Raw genomic sequence first — 23,274 nt, 5'->3', positions numbered from 1 at the left:
GGTCGCAGCCGTAAGAGGTCACGGGCCTGTGCTCACAAGTGGTATGCTCGATTCCAAGCCAATAGCAAGAAAGGATCAGCGCTCGGAATTATATTCAGTCAGAGAAACTTTGTTTCGGAGCTCAAATTCAACGCGCATCCAAACCAAGAAACTGGGTATCAATTCCTCAATTTTAGGCCCAATTCACTACATCTAAACACATCGTGAGCATATTTTTCATAATAAATTGGAAAACTATGTGTTGATCTTTGTCCTGGAGATGTATCGGCGGAACACAATGGCTTCTCGAGCATATACGCATGTGGTGCGTCCTCGAATTCTGTTGGACTGGTTGTGCTCTTGTCATGTCATTGGGCGTCTTCGTGATGCCTCCGATTTAGATGTTGTGCGTAGGTGTGAGGTCATGGAACAAGCTAGGCTCTAATCATCCACCCCACTCCTCAATCTTGTAGGTGTAGCGATAAATGTCGCCGTGATAGTGGCTTTGGGTTGACTGAATTTGTTTTTGTTCTATTTTATGTTGTGGCTTTGGGTTGATTCAATTCCTCAAATACTACGCAACTTAGTATTTGGTATATATGCTTAGCTAATTATGCACTAGAAAAGGCCCTTAAGGTTTTAATAGACATTACACGTTTGTGATCTCTGCCATAACATCAAGGATATTAAAGTATACATAAATACATATGCATATACACATAAATAGATATACATATACACTAAAAGTTAATAAAAATGATATAATTAGTTCTACAGCATGCAGTTTAGATCTATACCATTACAAATTTATCATTAGCATACACTACAATTGTATTACAAAGAACGACATAATTAAATGTAGCAACATTTAAATGTGGCTAACTATGGAAAGTAATAGGTCGAAAATTATACTTGTATATGTCAAATGTAAGTCATAATTAAGTATAAAAGTTTGATACAAAATAAATTATTTGCAGTTGCCTCATGTTCAATATATGTTTGCGACGCTACGGTGTGCATGATTATTGGTGGAGTGGAAACCGGCGTTCCACGCGTTGCATCTCTGCGATGCTTTCTCGGAGATCGTGTTCACGACATGTATAATACGGGTAGAAATCCAAGTGCAGAGTTTGTAGATGTGGAAGACGTATTTTCCCGTACGAGTATATTGTGGTGGTAGAGGTGGCAATGAGCTTCATTGCGCTCAGCTCTACTCTCCTTGCCCTTCTGGCCAGGTACTAGCACGCTAAGCCCCCTCCCCTCCCTAGCTTCCGCTTTGCGATTCTTGCTTTCGCCGCACAGCCTAACCCTCCTCTTTCCGCTTCCGCCATGTCAGGACCATGCTCGCGCTCGCGAGGAGGGGCATGAGGACGCCGTCTACTAGGCAGCCTTGGCTGCTTGGCAAGTCACCGTGCAGCCCTTGACCGGGCTAAGGACGGAGTACAGGGCAGCCTGCGCCGCGGCCAGGTTGCATGGAGTTCCTGATGAGGCGATGGGTGACGTCGAAGCTGTCCACCAAGCTAGAGTGGCTCTGGATGCCGCTCAAGCGAACCATTGGACGCGTGCCGAGCGGCCAAGCCACGGGAAGGTGTCTTCCGTCTCAGTCGTGCCGCACGGTGCACCGCACGTTGGAGCGCTGGCTATGGCGGCGATTCTCTCCTCTTGCCTGTCGGTGATTGCCTACTTCGTGGTGACCACATTCACGTTCTACAGGTTCGTGGTGACCGATCAAGAGATTAATCTCCTATTTCACTGTACTATCTTGGAGTCATCACTTTTTGCTCTTAGATATAGACTTGCCAGTTGTGCATTGTTGGTCAATATGTAACCGTGGGATGGCACGGTTGAAACATTCTGAAGCCACCGAAATAAGTTGTATTAAGATATTGTTATCTTCTATGTGCTGTGTTTTCTCTATTATCTGATTTATAAATCGTTGTATGGATGTTTATTATCTTGATGTCATTGCCAGTTTTTTTTATTTCTGAAATGCTACAAATATTCAACTTAGTGGATGTTAGTGTCTCCATTTTGCCACAATATGTTATGTACGAAATCAAGGTACGAGTCCCTTTTAGAGCACACGCAACTATCCGTTAATTACTCAAATACACACCGTCACAACCTACAGACTCAAGGGTACCATTTAACACAAGGTTTGCCAAAGGCAACCATTAGCCAAAAAATTGTAAATATACAACTCAGAGCCTCCCTGTTAGGCAGGCATCATATAATAGCCAAAAAAAGCAACTTATTTAGGTTTATGGTTTAGCTAACATGTTTTAATCCAAGATGCTAAATAGGAAACTAGTTGCATCCAATAAATTCATTAGAACATAATAATCACTCTTTGATCATTATTTGAAGTCATTCTTGTTCATTTTTTTTCGATATGGCAGCATAGCCCCGGTCTCTACATCAATAGATGCACACAGCCCTGATTCATTCTTGTTCATGCTCAATAAGATATGACAAAGGTAAAAAGCAAGCTGTCTGAATTCATGCTTTAAGAAAACAGTAGAGAAATAGTATGGATGGGCATATGTCTCTTCATCCAGAACAGGGCAAGGTTCACATTATAATGATTCTCCAACTAGACACTTGAGATGACTGAACATGCTTAAATTCAAAAGAAATAGTGGAGCTAATACGCATCAGCTAATGTTGTGTGGCTGTGTGTGGAGATGCACTATGAGCCAAGTGGCTAGTACTATTACCAAACTAATAATGGAAAATGAGAAAACAGCAACCCATTTAGTTGATAGCTCCTTTAAATTCGAAATAAGATCATAAACACGTGATGTGAAGCAAGAATATCAGCTCATAAGCTGCAGGACAACAAGCCCTCCTCCTCCTCCTGCCGGTATCTTCTCACAGCCCACCACAGAATTACAATGTTCAAGTTAGCTACAGGCCGTAGTCGTTCTTGCCAACGACGTTGTCCGAGTGGAGCAAGTCTTTGTTCTTGCACCCACCACCGCCTTGATATGCATGTTCTCGTACAGCTCCAGTGCCTTTCCTCATGTGTCACTGAGTGCATAAAGCAAGATAGTTGGAATTAAGAAGGCAAATTTAAGAACTAAGGTTCTTGAGTTTTCATAAAAAAATTGATAACACACCGTCAAGCCACTAATCTAGATTAAAACTGATAACACCATCATATGGCTGGACAAAGGCAAGGTATGTGCAGCATCAGCGCAATCATGTAGACGCATTTTTGTGTGCAACGGCTAAACTATCTACAAGCCACTTCTTAGGATTCCTAGACTGTAGCAAGATATCTGATGAAATCGATTCCAATTAATTGAAATAAATAGGTAAGAGCTTCGGATCACCTTCAGACCACCAAGATGGTGTTTAGTGGATTTGTTCTTCTGCGTCTTTGACATCTATCATGTAAAAGAGAACCAAAGAACTCTTCGGTCCAGCCTGGAATTTTTAAAACGATATGAATTTCTGTACTGAACATTCAGTAGCAAGAGTGGAAAATGAGCTGCAACTGTTATTCGGAGCCCAACTCACAAAAAAATACATAGAGTAAAGCCTCTTATTTTAGATCGTCAATCAAGTCCACTAGAAAACTACAGGACACAGTAAACACCTTGACTGAGACAAGAGGTTCATAACCAACCTGATATATTTAACTCTTGAGCAACTGAATGTCCGGTTGCATTATCAACCTGCAGCCAAGCAATGAAAAGTTCAGCATGCTCAAATATATGAAAAGTTACATGTTCATTGCTTATCACCCAAACAGGTAGAACATGAGATGTAGATTATATATAGTACTACTGGATAATCAAGCAAATAACACACAGAAACTGTCAAAACAAATTATGGTCCAAGCAGATATAGCCACAATCTATCCAAGTACATAACGATTTTTCCACGAAACTTTTTTATTTATTGCAATTGCAGTTGTACTTATGCCATACAAATAAATAAATAAAGGAAAGGGAAGGATACGTTCATGTCCTTGGTGAACCCTTCCCCAGTTGTCTTGGTGTCTGAGACAACACTTGTGTAGACAAAGTAGATTATCTCTCATTTATATGATTCATTATACTATATAAAGAGGATCACCAATAAACAAACAAGTGAAGGTCAAAGATGGTTGATAAAAGATCCACCCTCAACCTCAAGCAAGTGAAAGTGTCACCATCTTCTGAAAATAAATGTTGCAGACAGCAGCACGACCAGCATCTAGACAGACCAATGCATTTACAATCTATTATTCATCTGCGGTTCATTGGAATTGAAAGACTTCATCTAGGTGTACTATCGTCTATAGAGTACCACAAGATGAATATTTGAAAGGGGATTTTCATACTTCCATCTACAAACATTTTCTAGCACCAAGACAGATAAGAGCTTGCACACCAATTTGAATATAGAACATCTATAGCTCATATAGCATTGCTTGCAATACAGTATAAGGGGCGTGGATTTTTTTATCAAGAACAGTGCTTCCATGTCAGGAAAGAAAACAAAGGGTACCAAACAATGAACAAACATAAAGTCCCATGTTTGTGTTGTTAAACATTATTGTAAGGAAAACTGATTTTTCTCATTACAAACTACAATGGTGTCTATGTAGAAATGGCTGCATTGATTTAAATCATCCATTTCTCTTAAAAATAGAAACCGATCCATGCTTTTACCCTCTTATAGTGTATTGTGCAGTCCACTATCAGGAATTTTCGAGAAGAAACAGTTTCCTGCTTGATGCAACAGTTTCAACGACAAGAAAAGGAAGTACGAGTTTGATCTCTAGTAAAACAAGATGTTTACATTACATGAAAAAAATGAAGAGGCTGCTACAATGGCACGAGATAAAACTGTCCACATAAAAAAAAGGCATCAGGGGCAATACAATGAAACAACAGCTGCAAGCACTACTTGTGAGGACTGAAATGGTACATTCTGAACCATGGATTCGAAGGGCATAATAGGGCTGGACCAACTGTAAAAACTGGACGCTCAATTGGTCAAACAGACTTTAGGCATACTCTTCAGTATATGATATGCAAATATGGATTACAAACTGATTATCAGTATGCAAAAGCTGACAGTATATATACTGGTACAAATTCTAAGTTTCAAAAGACAGTATAACAATAGTAATTTTCTGTCTTGATTCCTAATTCACTTAACGCCATGTCAGAAGAAGAAAACTATAGATTTCTAGCTAATTATACAACGCTGGCGTAAATAAAGACAGATGCATATACTGAAGTGAGAAGTAGTACAGATTAAGTTCCTAATTCTCTTTAAATCTTTCTTCAATTACACACTGACTGCAGCTTTCTTGCCAAATTATACAGCACTGGCGTAAACAAAAACATGGCGGCATGTTACGTAAAGGAAAAGTAGTCAGATTCCGGTCCTACTTCTATTTTGGAATCAAAATTCCTAAACTGACTGTAACTTTATTGCAAACTTGTACAATACTGGCCCAAATAAAAGAAAATAGTGGCATATTTTTGAATGGAAAAGTAGCAGAGATTCAGTGTCTAATTCTATCCAGAACTAAATCTGCACTGACTTTTGGAAATAAACCGGCAGGTATCCAAAATCTGCACTGACTTTTCAATTCTGAAATTTCTACTAAAAGGAAAAAAAAAACTTAAAGCATGCTTTATCACATAATTTATGAGGATGCAAATGCGATCAAACTATTCAAGCACGGTCAGATTACAGGACGCCACTACAGATATGATCAAACCTTTTCGAGCATGATTAAAAATCCTGTAGCAGCCGAATTATGTATCCGAGTACACCAACCTATAGAAGGTGATCAACTTACAATCATGACCAAGTGAGCAACAACGACAGCAAGCGATTACACACATCAAAGTATGCAAGAATCGCTCCCCTTGTATCCAGGAGAAGAACAACTAGTACTCGTACTACTTACGGGCGAGTGCTGCCTCACAACTCACAAGTAGGAACATGGGTGCTCCAGTTTCTGAACTTTTCAAATACGTGTGCAAGGAAGCTTCGAATTCGAACTAGCAAAGCAGCTGCAGCAATTCAATGCAATGCAATCCTAGAGCAAACCTAGAACGCCTTGTGAAGCAACCTAAGACCGGCATCAGTCGATGGTTGGAGGCAATCGCGTAACGGCGGGAGAGCCGCCCGAGGCCGGGTTGGGTCGTCGTCGACGGCCTCCAAACAGGGACCGTATTAGACGTGGAGTGTTCGACTGATTCGCGCCACCTGAAGTTACGGACCATGGAGCCGTATGCAGTTTGGGATCGTTAATTAGATTTGCGGATCCCACTTAACTTTCTCCACCCGCATCCAAAATGCTTCCAAAACGTGGTTTTACCTTCTCCAGCCACGGACCTCAAAACCCTTTTCGATTCAGCGTGGTCTAATACGGTGTCCGACGCACGCTCAATTTGTTTCTCCCCCTCCGATCTCTCCCACCCAATCCACCGCCACCGGTCGTAGACATGTCGCCGAAGAACCACAAGAACAAGAAAGCAGTGGCCGGCAAGGAGGCAACCATTCCACTCGGCAAGGCGCTCGCCAAGAAGGGGGCGAAGGCGCCCTTCACGAAGCCGCGGAAGGCGTCGCCACCGAAGACGGAGCTGGAGAGGTGCACCCAGGAGGAGTGGGAGACAGATTGCGTCCGACGCAATTTCGCGACGGCGGAGCGGCAAGATCAGCACGTTGCGGCAGCAACGAAGAAGGAGAAAGTTGCCAATGCGATGCACATTGCTGCGCTTGCTGCCGCCGCCGCAACAGCGAGCCCGTGGAGCGGTTCGGTGAGTGGACCGGCGTACATTCCGGGTGTGGCCTCTCCGTCCATGCTAGGTTTCTTCAATGATCTAGGGAGCTCGACGCGGCGGTTCTCGCTGCATTACGTCGACGATGCAGCCACACGGCGGGTTCAACTTGAACGCCATGTTCTCCCCGAAGTACGATGACCGCCGTCAGCAATGATTGGCGCCGACGACAGTTCCTTCGAAGGGCGCATGGGTCCCACTAGAGTTCGAGGCAGGAGCCGGCGACCGTTCGCCGAACAGATACTTTGCTGCAAAAATCTATTTGGGGGCGAAGTTTGGGGGATGCGGCTGAAGTCGGAGACGCTCCAAAATCAGCACCACCTTGCGGCGACCCCCAATCGACAATTGGTCGGTTCACAGAATTTCTGCATGGACTTTGGCGGTGCGCCGGCGTGCGGCCAGACGCCAGGCGACTATTTCTTTTCTATTTGCTTCCTTTGAATATTTTTGGCACCTTTGCTCCATTTGAAATTTTAAGATTAACTTCCCAAAGGCGAACATTGCACTGGACCCTATTGAGAACACACATATAAAGTATGTGCATTTCTTTAAGAAAATCAATCAAATTATTATATACATAATGCACAAGTATACACTCACACTTCCTGTTATCAAGGGTGACGCTGGCGTCTGCCAAGGTCATGTGTATATAAAGCTCTTCTTGAAAGGATTGTGTATTACTTAGTCTCTCCATTGTCAAATAAGTGTATGACATGTCTTAAAATAAAATTTTATTAACTTAATTTGATCAACTTTCTAAATTAAATAGCAGCATTTTTGACACTAAAGTAGTATCGCCATATTCATCTTGACATGTAGTTCAATAATATAGTACTTTAATATCACATATGTTGCTATTTTTTGTAAAAATAATTAAATTTAAAATATTGAACTTAAAAAAAATAAGTACACTTATTCGTTGACCTGCTGCTCGCTCACTTAATTTAATATTAGCCTTGAAAAACGCCTATCACACAACTCTCTATTAGCATGCGTCGCAATATCACGAGCTGAGAAACTTGCTTTCCTGCTCTTGTAAACTATTTTGATGATTTTTCCCGAAAATTCAATTCGGATCACGTTCTCTACCAAAAATAACATATTTCGAAGTGTTGAATTTTTTGGGCAAAAAATTCTACATGTATTTCTCCACAATATATGTGGTCATCAAATTTCGTGATAAAACAATATATTTTGTGGCTTGTATAAAAAGAGAAATTTTATCTTGTGAAAACCTTAATTTTAGCACTGAATTTTGTCTTTTTACGCACGCCACACGACAAGTCGATTTTTCATGAAACTACTTTGTGGGCACGTATCATGTGAAGATGTATGCGCAAATTTTTGTTTCAAATTTTTGAACATTTTAAAACGTGTCTAAGATGCATTTTAAAATAAAAAGAACATATGCTCTCAAGAGCCATGACACCACTCCCATTTTTTCCTTCTGGTATTAGCCGATTGAAATCATGTGATCAAATTCTGGCAGAAGAGACTGACAATCTGTCTCAACTACAATCCGGTTACAGGGATCAGCGATGGCGCTTCTCCCCCAGACCAAAGCCGAAATGGATTCCCGGCAGAGAGAGATAAATACACCCAGCGCGTTGCCATCATCCCCTCCCCAATCTCTATCAAATCAGCCTCTTATTTGTGTAAATGCATAGTGCAAAACCATGTATTTCAATGCTAGCTGTCTAGTGAGATAATACAATTTCCCATCGAGAGGATCAAGCTACACCACATTTGGACCACATTGATACTATCTTCTGATGACATGTTTCTTCGAAAGTAACCGCAAGTTCACAGTTTGCCGGCGCCATTCATTTACCGGGACCTAAATTCAAAAAACATAATGAGTATTTAGTAGCTAGAGGGGTAAGGAACAAGAACCTTAACTTGTGTGGTTATTGCTATAATGAAATGCTTACAGCTGGAAATCCACCATAGTCACCCGGATTTTGAATGTCCTTTGTTGCTAGACTATTTGCTGCAAGTCGAACCTGCATTGGGATCGACAATAATCAATTTGCGAGGGCAGTGAAACAAATATTAGCGGGCAGGCAAAATATAATGCTATCAGCTAAGTCTTGGTCAATGTCTAGATCAGTGCTCTCTAGATGCTTGCCATGACTATCGACACGGAAGAAATGTCTGAGCATTTGCTTGCTATCAACAATAATATGAAGATGAAATCTTGCATGAATTTCTTAGATCCCAGTCAATTACTTAACAAGAAAGCAGTACTCAAATTAGTTTTGAAGAGCCTTTGGCCATGAGAGTATGGCGAGCAATGCAGCTAGGTTGTGACGCATGACAACACACAACATAGAATTATGTTCAACTTACAAGTATTATGGAATCAAAATATGACAAAGCACAGAGTCGGAAAACAACACCTTTGAAGCAATGGAGACATGATCCCGGATTGCCACCCGACCACCTAACGTGACATAGTCCCCCAAGCTGTATGTACATAATGGGAAAAATCTCAAAAGGCAAACATGAAGGATTATATGAAACGCCAAAGAGAATGAACAATTCGTCTATGAGATGAAGGTGTACATACGTTGCAGAACCAGCAATCCCAGCTTGTCCACAAATCATACAGCACTTTCCAATTACCACATTGTGACCTATCTACAAGAGGATACGTCAATTACCAGAACAATAAAAGCACAAAAGAATCTCATCAATAAGGAGTTCTTTGGATTGCAGGGGAATCAATACCTGAACAAGATTATCAATCTTGGTGGCATCTCCAATTATTGTGTCTCTCCAACTGCAATTAATAAATATTTATGGAAGTTTTCAGTAAGGATCAACTGCAATCAAATGTATAATGGCATGGAAAGGGCTGATAGTTAAAAACGTTAGGCATATTGAGATCAACTATGGACTAGCCAACAGAAGATCTGCCTTAGCCAAGTTACACATCCTATCCAATTGTTCGAGCCTGCAACTATACAATACTCAGTACTCCCTCCGTCTCAAAAAAGCTGCTCAACTTTGTCAAGATACGGAGGTATAAAGCATTTTAGTTATAGATACATCCGTATATTGAAAATGTTGAGCATTTTTTTCTGGGACGGAGGGAGTACATATTTTCATCAGGATTAGAAAGGAGACAAGTTACCTTCCTCTGTCAATGCATGTATTTGCACCTATCTCCACATTGTCACCGATTCTTGCATAAAGTAGCTGAAAAATACAGAGCTTTTCAGTGCGGACCTACATTTTGATTTTGATAGGACTATAGCATTATGCATAAACATTCTCAAACACTACCACATATAGAGTAATAGAGTCAGTCAGTACCTAGGTGGTACTTAGTGAACATATATTTCGACAAATATTTTTTCCATGTCAGAGAATGATCTCTGGACTTCTTTTTTTCTGTTAGATGACATGACAGACAACTACTTGAAATGTGAAACATTCAAACTTGGCTTCCTTAGTTATAAAAGATGAAGCTGTTCAGATACCATAGGCTGTAGGGTGGCATTGCGCATTTTCTCTAGCATATGTGTTTGAGCTTTGAACCCAATATTGCACGACCATGTCAATTTAGATACTACTCAGTAGTGATTTATAATCTTCACAAACTACCCAGGAATTTGTGATAGTGCTGAGTACTAACCTGTGGCTTCTTCTTGACCTTCCCATCCTTGTCCACAAAGAAACCAAAACCTACAAGATATACATCAGCAGTTTACACTTAACATCAGAAATCAGTTCCTATTGTTTAACAGTACTAGTTACCATTCCCCAAATATAGCAGAAAAATATAGGAATATCTGACAATAAACAGTCCACATAAGCTTTCATACCCCCACAAACTAAGATGTATTATGTTGCTAGCCAAAAGGTCTAAAATAACTGGAATGTTGTGATCATCTCAGATGCTGCAACTTTCAGTGTTCCTACCATAGCATGTGCAAGTATCTGACATAATGTGGCATGTTCTTTGCAGTGTTGTAGAACATACAACATACCATGTGTACCACTTGACATATTTACACATTTCCAACACTAGGTGAACAAATGCTCACCATCTTGACCGATGCAAGCGCCATTATGGATAGTACAGAACTCGCCCACGGAGCAATTGCTCAAGACAACATTGTACCTGCACATGTACACAAAGAAGTCATTTGCAGCAAATGAGCACTGCCAACCAAAACAGATTTTGCTCTCATGCACACTCAGATCAAACTGGACAAACACCGTACCCGATCCTGGTGGACTGTCCGACAGACACCGAAGACCCGACCACGGTGCCAGACCCGACGACGACCTCCTTGCCAATCACAGCGCCGGAATGCACCACGGCGCCGGCCTCCACCACGGCGGTGGGGTCGACGGACGCCGCCCGGTGCAGCACGCCCCCGCCGTTGCCCCACGGCACGAACTCCGCCGCCGGAGCCGCGGCCCCAGTATCTGCTCAGGTCATTCAGTAAGAAAGCCAGCAAAGCAAGGTCACACTAGAGACATCTCACAAGTACAGTAGAAAAAATGGTCAGCGCCAATGGTTGCTTGACAGTTCACTACCGTGAGAAGCAGCCGACGCGCAGTCCCCCAGGAACCGCGCGAGCCGGCCGGCGCCGTGGGGCGGACGCAGGAGCAGCTCCGCCGCCGCCTTGGCGGTGGTTCTTCGTAGGATGGCTGCCATGGATAATCCCCTTGCTGATGAACCCTACAGAGGTTATTTCTTTTTCCAAGAAAACAGAGATTTTGGGAAAGAGAAGGAGGTGATGGCTCGCGAAGCCAAATCTGCTACGGTTTCCGTGGCAGAGGAGAGGAGCCGGCGGCGGTGGCCGGCGAAGGCGACGGCTGCCGGAGGCGGAGGCGGGGACTGGGACAGGGCGTTTCCAACCAGGCGGCCACCGTGGGTGTCTAGAGCCCACGGGCCGATGGCCCAATCCAATCTTACCTAATACAGTATATAACCTTTTCCAGCAAACGTAATTCATGACTTAGTATTTTAAACTTCAACTCATAACTTAGTTCTTCTAAAAACACCAAAAAATGATTCATCTAAAAAAGTGATTAAGTAAAAAAATCATATGAAAACGCTATCACGGTACTACGGTCAACAGAGAAATCATCGATATACAATAAATAGTTTGTTGTCCTTGCCCACATGGTTCTAAAATCCACCACTTTCACCATCTTGAATTTTCTATCCTTCATCAGCAAATGGATATAGCAATATCACTAATTTATGTTGGATTCTGTTGCATAAAACAAAACAAAATCGTACGACAGAATAATATGACTAAGTTCTATTCTATGGAGATGCAAATTAACAGAGCGATTCAGTGTTCATACCCTTAAAAACCGATAGCGTTACGTTCACGATGAAGGTGTACGTCGACGCCGACCTCAAGGTTGTGAAGAAGTACAAGAGTTGGAGCGCCCCAAGTGTGTGCCTGGTTCGTGCTAAGGCTCGCCTCCTCTTCTGCTGGAGGTGGGTCGGCATGCGGGCGGTAGCGTGGGGGCATGCCGATCTACCTAATAAAGGTGGCTATCCAATGGTTCCTCTTGTGCGAAGATGGATACTTTCATAAGGCCGGTCCTATTTGATATGGTCGGCGTGGTGAGTTTCAGAAGGCTCTAACGGCGAATGTAACAGTGCACCTTATGCCTGGAGTTTGCTAGATCGGGTGGTATTCGGTCGTGCGCACCCATACTTTCTTAGTTTGCTAGATCGGGTGGAATACCATAGCGGAATTTTATTTTCTTAATTTTTTCTTTGGTTGTGTGTATCCGTACTGCCAATACGGTATTGCATTATTGCAGAGGCCGAATATAATTGTTATATCTCGATATTAATATATTCTCTTTATTAAAAAAGAATCACTTTTTCATGTAGATTGTTGGTGGCGCAGCCTTTGCTCTTTGTCTCGATGAAAGCACATGCTAGACTGAAAAGGTACAACGGGGCTTTCAATCTTTTTAGGAGAGGCAAACCGGATCAAAAAATAGAGAACCATGCACGATACAATAAAGGGATCAACTGCTCTTGCAATAACTTTACTCATACATAGCGATCAACAGATTACTACCATCAGGAATAATATTTGTATCTGTACAATGTCTATGATTAATGAAATTAGGGTGCTCAGCACCCTACCCTTGTTGAAAAAAAAAACCGTTAGCATCCTTTGGATCCTACTAAGCATAAGCATATATTCTTTTATTCCTTTAGCCTCCTATATACGCTTCAATCAGAGCATCCAGATGTAGATATGCTCTAGCAACGTACGTGCTTTGCCGTTCGCGCTGTCCATTCGGTGATACCGCAATACCGATCACTTTTTCGCTAACAGGTAAAATACAATAATGCAACTTCTATGGACATAAAATTTTCTTACAGAGTGATGTGGGAATTGCATATTTACTCGGGGTTATTTTGATGGAACTGCCGCACCCTTTCTCTCCAATCGCACGAGTCCACGTCTCATCCGTAAGCTTAGTCCGTACGATAATTTCGTAGATGTAGCATTGTTGGATAAAATATATCGATTTTGCAAGTTCTAGCTTGGTCAAGGATCAGGTTAGATGTGATGGTTTCTGGTGTGCATGTTGACAATGGATCGACTCTCGAGTGTCCGACTATATATCATATATGTCATGTGGTCTGCTTTATCGACGTCTTGTATATATTGTTGATGTCTTAGTTGTAGCTTTGCCGTTCTTTAGGTTTTCTTCCTGTTTTACTCACGTAAACCATGCGGGTCTCTTGACTATGTTCTTTATAACTAATAGATTTAGCAACACTTTTGGCGAATAATTAAAAAAATCAGCTAAGATCTTGATCTACTCCATAGCCGTTAAACTTGTATCGTGATTTGTGCACCTTAGAATCGTGTTTGAGGTTGCAATTGCAATTAAAATTTCTTCGTCAACCATAAATTACCCAGGAAACTAATAGCGGAACTTGGCCAAGAGTTAACCTAGTTCTATGCTGGTAAAAAAATTAATCGCGTCCAAAGTATATTGTAGTACAATAGTCTTGTAGACTATGCTATAACTCATCTGAACTTTGTTTTTTGTCTTCAGAAGTTAAGGATCTTAGCTTTTGCCGTACTGTACATGAAAATCTTGAAAAATCATTTTCCTTCAAACTAAAAATAGCAAAAAAAAAACCTTTGTTCTTCCGTGGAACCAATGATCAATCTGATCATTATGTTGGACACGCCCGGTTTCTATATACTCGATCATACTCACCATACCTGATCCTTAATTAAATCAGCTCGCACCTGCACTAACGCCATTGCTAGCATGTGCATTGCATGTGGCTCCCACGTCGTCAGCGGCTCGATTTGGGACACGTAGGCAGTAGGCTGGTTCCTTCTAGACGTACGACGCGTGCGGCACGTGCGGAAAAGGTTCTATCTCCACTCCACTAGCGGCTACCTGTGCTCGTTGTCGTGGACACGTGGAAGCGAGCAGGTCTGGGGCACGTAGCTTTCGGCAATTCCCTTAGAAAAGTTGTCCATTAACTATTGTACTCCGTATGTAGTATACGTGTCTATATATAGTGTCTTTACAGTGTACAATTTTTTATTGTAATCTATATTACTACATCTGTCCATTTTTTGTTGTCAAAAATTTGTCTAAATTCAAATGTATCTCATAGATACATCCAAATTTGGACGAACCATGGGACATCTATTAATGGACGGAGGGGAGTAATATATATCTAAAATCTATTATATTAGTAAAGAAGATGAATTTGTTTTTCTATGACAAAGAATGTTAGTATGAAATGGCGGTGACTATAGTCAATCGAGAATTGTTATCAAATTTCAGTTGCAAGTTGCAACTAATGATTAACACGAATCACGAACCAATTCTAACGGTTTGGATAATTTTCTCAGTTGCATTCTAACTTGCAACTGAAGAATCTCAGTTGTAACTTCACTTGCAAATAAAAAAAAACTTAGTTACAACCCAACTAGCAACTCTTATGCACTAATCATGTTGCAATCAAACGGTATAGAAATTGATCGAGCACGGAATTTATTTCTTAGCTAGCTAAGAACTAGCAAATTCTAGAAAATATTTTTTAGTACAAATTCAACGACACTCATTATGTACAATATAATGGAGATTTTGTTGCTCGGTCAAAATTAGTCTAAGAATAAGCGTGAGCCTTATTCAGCAAATGATCGAAGAAAATGAGTCCATGATAGCTAAACGAGTAGTCGAAGTAGAATGGTGCAAATTAAATAGGAATGGCACGTAATTCCTTCATTCCAAATTAGGTTTCACATTTATTCAGAAATAAAAAAACATACATACTAAAACGTGTGTGGGTATATTTGAAACAGAGGAAATATATCTCAACTCTTGCAGGGTGTATGCGCGAAAATGCTGAGAGTGGAAAACATTTATGTATACGGTGGATACCCTGAGGACCAAGCGATGCAACGGTGGCCTGCTTTGGTCATAACTTTGACGCCTGGACACTGGTCACTCCACGTTTGTCTGACCAGCCCGCGTACAAAACTCGTAGTGCACAATCATCAATAAATGTTTGAAGCCGACGTGTAAATCGGACGAGATCCGGCGGCTACTCCTCTCCACGGACTTGCATGCACGTAGACGTAGCTTCGAGGTTTTGTCATACGCCTCCTTTGAATTAACGAGCCGATATTTCGCTCAAGTTCTTTGTAGACCAGTTTTGCACGTGCTAGCTAAGCCTCTTCATGTGCTTAGAAATTAGCAACGATGATTAGCTAGCTATCGGTGACCACCGGTCTCTATCGAACACACCATTATTTTCCAGTCATTATAAAATCAGCTTGCGCCTTCAGCATCACGGCGCGGTATCATCACCATTAATTAACTCCATGCAAGTGTTGGTCCTATGTGTCGACGTGGAATGCTCCTAGCCTCCTAGCTTCTACTTTAGGCCTCCTTTGAGTCACGGAAAGGACTAATTAAAAGGGTGGGCGACGGCAGCACCATCCGTACTTTCGATGATCCTTGGATACCAACAAACAGTAATGGCCGTCCCTTGTGTAAGCCTAGAGTGGCTAAGGCGGTAAGGGTCGACGAGTTGATCGATACCGAGCAAATGTGTTGGTCTGAAGAGAAATTGGAGGTAAATCTGATTGAGACAGATAGACGTGCCGTTTGTCAAATTCCATTAGGCTGGTTTGTCGAGGATGAGTGGGGTTGGACACAGGAAGAGAATGAAGTTTTTCTGTACGATCTGCATATAGAATGTTGTCGTCTATACAACAAGCCACTCAACCGGCTAGCACAGGCTCTAAAACCTGTTGGAAAAAACTTTGGAAACTGCCGGTTCCACCTAAGGTGTGTGCCTTCTGGTGGAGAGTGATTAAAGGCTTTGTACCATCTAGACAATCTAAAATTCAGACATGTAGAAAAAGTCGGGTTCTGTGAAGCATGCGGAAAGCAAGAGGAGTCAATTTTCCATGCACTATTCGAATGTACATGGGCAAGGCTGTTTTGGAGTGAACTTAAAATTACGGCAAATGTCAAGGTGCCTCAGTTTCATCCAAACACATGGGCCATGGATGTGATTGATAGCAAGGTGATGGTTGAGTCTCAAACATCCATGATTTTATGTGGGTGTTGGGCGGCTTGGCAAGAGAGGAATGCAAGGAAGCATGGTGAAAGGGGTCGATCGGTTACTGATTCGGTTAGATGGGCAATGCAGACTTCTCTTGATCTATCTCATTCAAGCCGAGAGAAACCAAGGAAGGTATTGAAGCCTAAAGAACATTGGAAGCCACCGGCTGAGGGTGTAATTAAAATTAACACCGATGCCAGTTTTCAAGAACAGGAGATGACTGGAGGAATTGGATTGGTAGTACGGGATCACCAGGGCAATCTGGTTAGGGGACAAGCTTTACGGTATGGCCATGCTGAAAGTGCACTCTCGATGGAGGCGTTGGCTATCCGAGAAGGCGCAAGATTGGCGCAGGAGAGAGGGTATGTGCATGTGGTGATTGAAAGTGATTCCCTGATGGTTGTTAATCTGTGCAATGCTGACGATCAAAACAGGTCAAAACTGAGAGCTATTGTCCAAGAGATCAGAGACATTAGGAGGGCTTTTGCTAGCTTTAGCATTCTTGCTGTTGGGCGGGAAGCAAATAATGCTGCTCATTTGTGTGCTAAGCAAGCTAGTAGTGATAGGAGGAGGTGTCTGTGGATTAATTATAACCCTGACTTTCTCACTGACACTCTCGTGAGTGATTGTAATCCTGTTGCATAATCAATGAAGCCCTTAATTTGCAAAAAAGAAAAAATGTACTCCATTAATTCTATAAAATGTATATTAACTTTATTAAAATTTAGTTACATCTAGACACTGTTTAACATCTAGGACTCTAGGTACATCTAAGTTTGATAAAGTAAAGACAAGTTTTATAGGATAGAGGGAGCAAAAAAAAATGTAGGGTTCATGTTCCTATAAAAATTTGCACTCTAACATTGTTTGATTCATAAAAATATATCTAAAAAATATAATGAAACTTTTCCTTTGCAACTAGAATCCTATGAAAAACAGCCTAAGAAAATAATGAGGTCTGACCTTACTTTTTTGAAGGAAGTTTTCTTTTGCAGTTTTTCACTTGCATTTCTTTCCCATTTCTATTTCTATTCCTATATTTTGAAATCCTACAAATCCTACTAAACCAAAGAAGGCCTTAGGTTCTAGTCACAAAACGAAATGCCCTAATTTGGAGATCGTCAGCAAGGGTCACCTGTCGTGTCACCAACAACGCGGACCGAGCAGCGTACGATTGGCGTTGAGTCTCATGGAGCAGTAGAGAGTACGTAGAACAAGATGAATTTAGTAATCCCTCTCAACTAATTTGATCAAATTCAAATTAAAACCCAATAATTATAATGGGTTGAAGGAAGCGAACTACGTATACGAATGACATTGCGCAGGATCTGATAGTGGCTTCACTAATCGAATACAGTGGCTTCGCAAGTTAAATATTAACTGGAAAATGTTAACTGGAAAATTTCAAAGCGGGTAATCCATAGTGCTTCACAGCCAAGCAAGCAATAATGTAGTCCAATCACACGTCCCAGCCAATACTTCCTTCAAAATTTCGACAAAACATAAGTGTGTTTGCCCTTATTTGCGTTCCACAATTAATGTTTGAAGACGACTTGTAAGTATGACAAGATCTAGTACTCCCTCCGATTCATATTAATTGACTCCAATATGAATGTATCTAGAACTAAAATATGTCTAGATACATCCATATTAGAGTCAATTAATATGAACCGGAGAAAGTAATTGACCTGACTATAACACTCGATGGAAAGCCTACATGTCTCCCAAAAATATCTATCTCACAATGTTGACCAAAATTTTGGAATAATTCTCAAACAGCGATTTGATGTACATGAGCACCTGATCCCTTTTCAGAAAAGTAACTGGAAATCATATTTCTAAGTTTCAGAAAAGTCTTAAAATAAATCATGATGTAGTAAATATTGTATCCCACAAACGTGTAAATTTTGAACTGGAAATAATGTGTGTTTTGGGCTGCACAAAAATAACAAATATGTGGATCTGAGTATAGTGATTCAAATCTCCAAACAAATTCAGACTTTGTTATTTTGTGTAGCTCAGAAAACAAAACATTTGTAATTGAGATTATATATGTTAGCAGAATACATCATTAGCTACTTTTAGAATTTTGTTACATAATGTTTTGAAATATATAAATATAATTTTCGATATTTTAAATACAATGAGCACACTGGTGCCCATGATCCAAAAGGACCTTTTATAATTTCTCGCACAATAAACATTTTTACGCCATGAGAAAATATAGTGCAATAGCATGTGCTAGAAAACAAGATGTAACAAGATATCTTTTACGTTGATTCTTGGCATTTCATCATCGATGTTTCTTACCAATACAACGTTAACTCGTTGAATTACTTGCACGCAAACCTGTGATTATATTTCCTCTTATTTTCCCTCTCGATCACACTTAAGTTTTCGGTACATATACCAATTACATGGCCACATGTGATTTCGAAGTGCTTTCATTAATGATTAGTTGATTACTTACATACAAAAATATTAAGGTTACACCCTCGTCGTGGTCAATTGAACTTAATTAAAAATTAAAAATAGGATGTTGTATGCCAATCGATCTGTTGCTAGGTCAAAGGTGTGTGTGGGCTTACTACATGATATCAGATTGATGGTGTAGTCTTGCAAATCAATGGAACTTTTCGGAGTGGGAAATCTACGATGCTTCATGGCAAAGTAATACCCATGTTGTGTTTGCCAGCACTTTCTTCCTAAGTTGGAGAAAAATATTATCGGTGACATCCTTCTTTTGCATTGCAGTTTAATGTTTGAAGACGACTTATAACTTTTTCGATAAAGGAAATATATTAATATCAAAAGATAAAATGACTTACAACTAAAGGAAGACCTAGAAGGTAGAATCTACCATGAACTCTGTGGGTTTAGATTTGACTCACAATGTTGACCAAAATATTTGGGCCATTGTAGTTTAATGGTTTGAGACGATTCGACATCTTAGGGTGCTTTTCCCCTAGCATCGGCTTGCATGCTATAGAATGAACTCTAAGGATGCTTGGCATCACTTTTGACCATGCATGGCAGATGGTCTAACATGCACAAGTTTATAATTATCAGCAAACAGATATTAGTCAAAAACATGTCACGAGAAACCGGCTGATCTTTTGATTCTACAATTCCCTCTGCTATGTTTATGTTGTCTCGAGGGTTTCAAGTTGTACCTTATTTCTCCATGTCACTAGTCGCTAGCAGGGAAAGTGACTCCCGACTCCCTCTCGCCCCCACGCGGGCGGCGGGGGAGGAAACCTGAGCCGCCGCGCCTCCTACCCCCTCCACCTGCCTCCTCCCTCCTCCGCCACCGCCAGGGGCGCGCCCGGGCAAAGTCTGGCCGGCGCCGGTGCCGGCGGGGCCCCTTCTCGTACCCTTGTCCCATTCGAACCGCTTTGGCGGCCAGCGTTGGCGGTAGCTGACCGGCAAGGAGGGCTTGGGCGTGGTGCTGCCAGGTACCACGGTGTCACATCGGTGGTGCGGCCGATGGCATCGACTCTTCTTCAGGCGGATCTGCAGCGTTGGTGTGGGTCTGGCCGGTGAGAACCGGGCTCCGATTCGGTCAGAGCCGACGATGGTGGCGTCCTCAGGCATCATCACCTTGTTGAAGGCATCGTTACTACAGATCCGACCTCAACCTCTTTGCTTCGGGGAAAACCCCCAGATCTAGATACAGATCAGATGATGGCGGCATATCTGGTGTCGTTTTCCCTCTTGAGGGCATCGTTGCAAGTGATACCTGGAGGGAGTCATCTGGCGGAGCGGTGTTCCATCTACTGCGCCGATGTTGGCGGGTCTCAACGGCATGGTGCAGCGGAGCCTCGAAGACGGACGCAGCGTGATGGACGTGCGCAGGATGGTGGTGTCGTCTAGCGTTGTGGTGGCGTTGGTGGCAAGCCTCGCAAGGTTATTGCATTGATCTCTCCTGACGATGGGTATGCAGAAGACAGTGCGGCAAGGACTTCTGGAGCGTGTATGATGGTACGTGCCGAGGATCTGCCAGACCAGTTGTGTCACATGCTCGCCATTGGGCGACTTGTCGAGGCCTTCGGTTTTTTGATGATGCGCATCGGTGTGATGCCTCCCCCCCCCCCCCCTCATCGGTGATGTAGGATTAGCAAGTTATCGTTAATTTTGGTGGCTTCGGTTTGATCTTTCTAATTGTTCTTGTAAGGTGTTGTGAATAATCTAATAAAAAAAACATGTGCATCCCTTGGATGCAAAAGTTGGGTTGATATTTCCCCCATTTCAAAGAAAACCTTGTTTCTCTACGTATTCCATGTTTGTTGAGTCCTACAGTGGCTCTGTTTGGCACTGTACAGTCTTGTTGGAGGTTTGTTTCTGACTTTGACCATGAAATTAACAAGCATAGTATGGTTTATTCGTCACAAATATCATATTGTTGGAAAGTACGTCCTTTAAGTATTAATCAAACCATATGCTTGATGCTGTACGTAATTTATAACACTTTTATATGTTAAATCCATGATTAAAGTTTGGCTTAAAATTCTAGTACGGCCTTGCAAACCTGAATGGAACAAATACAAGGCAGGACACTTAGTTCTGAACACCTCTTTCCACCCGTTCGGTTATTTATACTTCCTCCTTCCAAAATTAGGATGCATATTAGTTGTAGTTAAAGTGAAACTTTGTAAATTTTGATCAAATGTATAGAGAATGATATCAGCATCTTATATAAAGTTTAACTTTTCAAAAAACTAATATGGATCCTAAATTGGAAAGAAGGGAGTATTAATTTAAAGCTGGGTGTAACAAAAAAAAGTGTGCTAATTGTAGGCTCTAGTCCAACTTTGAAATGCATGGAGGCATCTATATATCCTCATCTGCGAAGTACCACCGACCATGATCTGAATCAGGTGAAAAGAGGCCCGGGAGAGAAATCAACCCACGCAATCCCTAAAGAGCACTAAGCTCCCAGGGTTGGCAGCGCTCCTGGTTGATTTGCAAGTCACTCTCACGGGCCCCACGTTCAGGAAAATCGTTTCAGGTTGACCGCTTGGTCGTTCTCGTTAGGCGCGTTTGGTGATGGGCCCTTGGTTGGGCCTAGCTTGTTCATGTCGGTTCTGTGCGCTGCGTGTCGCTAGCTGAAGTCTGGAGACCGGGGGTGCGAGGAGAAGACGCAACGACTGCAACTACACGAGTCTCGCTCCTTCCCCCCTCATCGGCTGCTCTTGTCACCTCCCCTCCCCGCTCCCCTCGGTTGCGAACTCGCCGTTGTCGCCTGCGATTATGGCTGCCTCCACTTTTTGATCGGCGATGCTCTCCCCGACATCGACATCGACATCGGCATGAGATCCAAGTCCTACGCCGTATGTGCTCTATTTCCGGATGGTCAAGGAGGTGAGGTGAGGCTCTCCCACCGCCTCTCTTTTCTAATGGCCCCTCTCCATCTAGATCCAACGAGTTCAACGCAGCGCTAGGTTGCCGTATGCATGTCCCCGCAAGAACCCTACTTTGAGTCCAAGGCCGACTCAAGCGCCTCCAAGACCTACCCGCAGCAGGCTAGAGCCATCCGCGAGATTGGACACATCCTCATCAACGGTCTCCCTTGTAAGGTCTGCGTCTTTTGGATCTTTTTTTCTGATAAGAGTCTTCTTTTTGGTTAGTTAATTGATGCATCTGGGAATGTGATGCTGTAATTTTTTTGTATTTAGGAGTGGCTGTCAAAGTAATTTTACCTCTCATATATCTTTATCTAGGTTATGTTTCAGTAAATCTTGTCATGGCAGGATTTGGCATAGCAGTTGTAAAGGGCGATGTCTGCTTGATACAAAATTTAACTCGCATGTCTAATCAGCAGTTCACATATTTATAGTTGTCATAGTTTAGTGATATATGATGTTTATTCAGTTTTGAGACTATTATTTTAATAGAGCTACCATGACAAGCTGAAGGCTGGCCAACGTTTCCTCCCCCGGTGAGCTGCGTCGCAACTCTGCGCTACCACTGGCCGCTTGCGCTAGCCCATCTCTGTGCAACCGCAGGGAGAGTTGGCAACGCCTCTTCCCCGTGCGACAGAAATGGTGATGTTCCTCCATCTGGTTGCATTTTCTGTGTATATATATGAATCGTCAGTTTTTTTACTTTTTACGACAAAATGTATACTATGACACTGATGTTGTTGTGTGCATGCCCAAGTTTTCTTTCAGTTCATGAGGTGATATACCGTCTAAAAGTGCTATTGTAGTTCTCTTTCAACTTATTAAGTAGTAGTCCTCCATTCTATTTGATTCTCGCATCATGTATAAAAGGAAATCAATTGCAAATTGTGCTTGTTCTTAATACTGCTTGTTACATCCTATTTTGTAGGAAATCAATCGCAATTGATCTGCAGGCATGCATCAGTAGTTTATAGCTTTAACTGAATCACTTTCTAGCATCACTGATAACTCCACTTTGTAAAAAAAAACTTAGATGAAATGTTTGGTGAGTCCGCAGGGCAGGTAGTATCAACAAATGCTTACATTGCATAAATACCAATAGTATCAACAAATGCTTACATTGCATAAATATTTAGAGGTTACAGTTTTTTATCCATGGAATCCATGTTTTTGTCTAGATAAATTTGGAAATACAGATGGAGACACATTTGGTGTGGTTGATGTTCGCAGCGGATCTGGCCAAATGGCATACTGTAAAACATAAAAGGAATGTGAAAAGGCTCCTTAAAGGTACAATGTCTTTATGACTTTATGTCCATAGGTTAGTAATATAACCCTCTGATGAATTTAGTCTAAGTATAACTTGAAGTGACATTGTTCAGAATCTATTTCAGCACTTGGTGGTGGTATTATCCATCCATCCTGCAAATCTATTGTTTCTGTCTAATTGGATCTGTGAGTCAGAAATTATTTAAATGAGAAAAATGCA

The 23,274-nt window shown here is 41.8% G+C and overlaps 1 protein-coding gene and 1 long non-coding RNA gene across 2 annotated transcripts; both read right to left on the bottom strand.

Annotated features, from left to right (window-relative positions):
* Positions 1-2,941: 2,941 nt before the first annotated feature.
* On the bottom strand, positions 2,942-3,913 carry LOC124651768. Its single transcript, XR_006987498.1, has 3 exons — positions 3,611-3,913; positions 3,315-3,408; positions 2,942-3,009 (listed from the first exon to the last, which is right to left on the bottom strand). It is a non-coding gene; the product is annotated as an uncharacterized LOC124651768 (long non-coding RNA).
* Positions 3,914-8,196: 4,283 nt separating this feature from the next.
* LOC124657660 (probable UDP-3-O-acylglucosamine N-acyltransferase 2, mitochondrial) lies at positions 8,197-11,445 on the bottom strand. The gene is made up of 10 exons (XM_047196175.1): positions 11,325-11,445; positions 11,006-11,213; positions 10,826-10,902; positions 10,414-10,463; positions 9,910-9,974; positions 9,504-9,555; positions 9,343-9,413; positions 9,173-9,239; positions 8,705-8,776; positions 8,197-8,610 (listed from the first exon to the last, which is right to left on the bottom strand). Exons 1-10 carry the CDS (start codon positions 11,443-11,445, stop codon positions 8,536-8,538), a joined length of 858 nt encoding a protein of 285 aa, XP_047052131.1. The 3' UTR covers positions 8,197-8,535.
* Positions 11,446-23,274: the final 11,829 nt, after the last annotated feature.

Source organism: Lolium rigidum, chromosome 5 (assembly GCF_022539505.1).
Source record: "Lolium rigidum isolate FL_2022 chromosome 5, APGP_CSIRO_Lrig_0.1, whole genome shotgun sequence".
Lineage (NCBI taxonomy): Eukaryota > Viridiplantae > Streptophyta > Magnoliopsida > Poales > Poaceae > Lolium > Lolium rigidum.
Note: the sequence above shows the minus strand (reverse complement) of the source record. Positions and strands in the feature narration are given on the sequence as shown.

Bases quoted from the DNA above. Each gene is read 5' to 3' on its own strand.
- LOC124657660 (XM_047196175.1), bottom strand. From the start codon at position 11,445: ATGGCAGCCATCCTACGAAGAACCACCGCCAAGGCGGCGGCGGAGCTG. The intron at 9,975-10,413 runs GTTAGTACTCAG...TGTATTTTTCAG, and splicing joins AGGTCAAGAAGAAGCCACAG to CTACTTTATGCAAGAATCGG. The intron at 9,414-9,503 runs GTATTGATTCCC...ATCCTCTTGTAG, and splicing joins AGATTGATAATCTTGTTCAG to ATAGGTCACAATGTGGTAAT.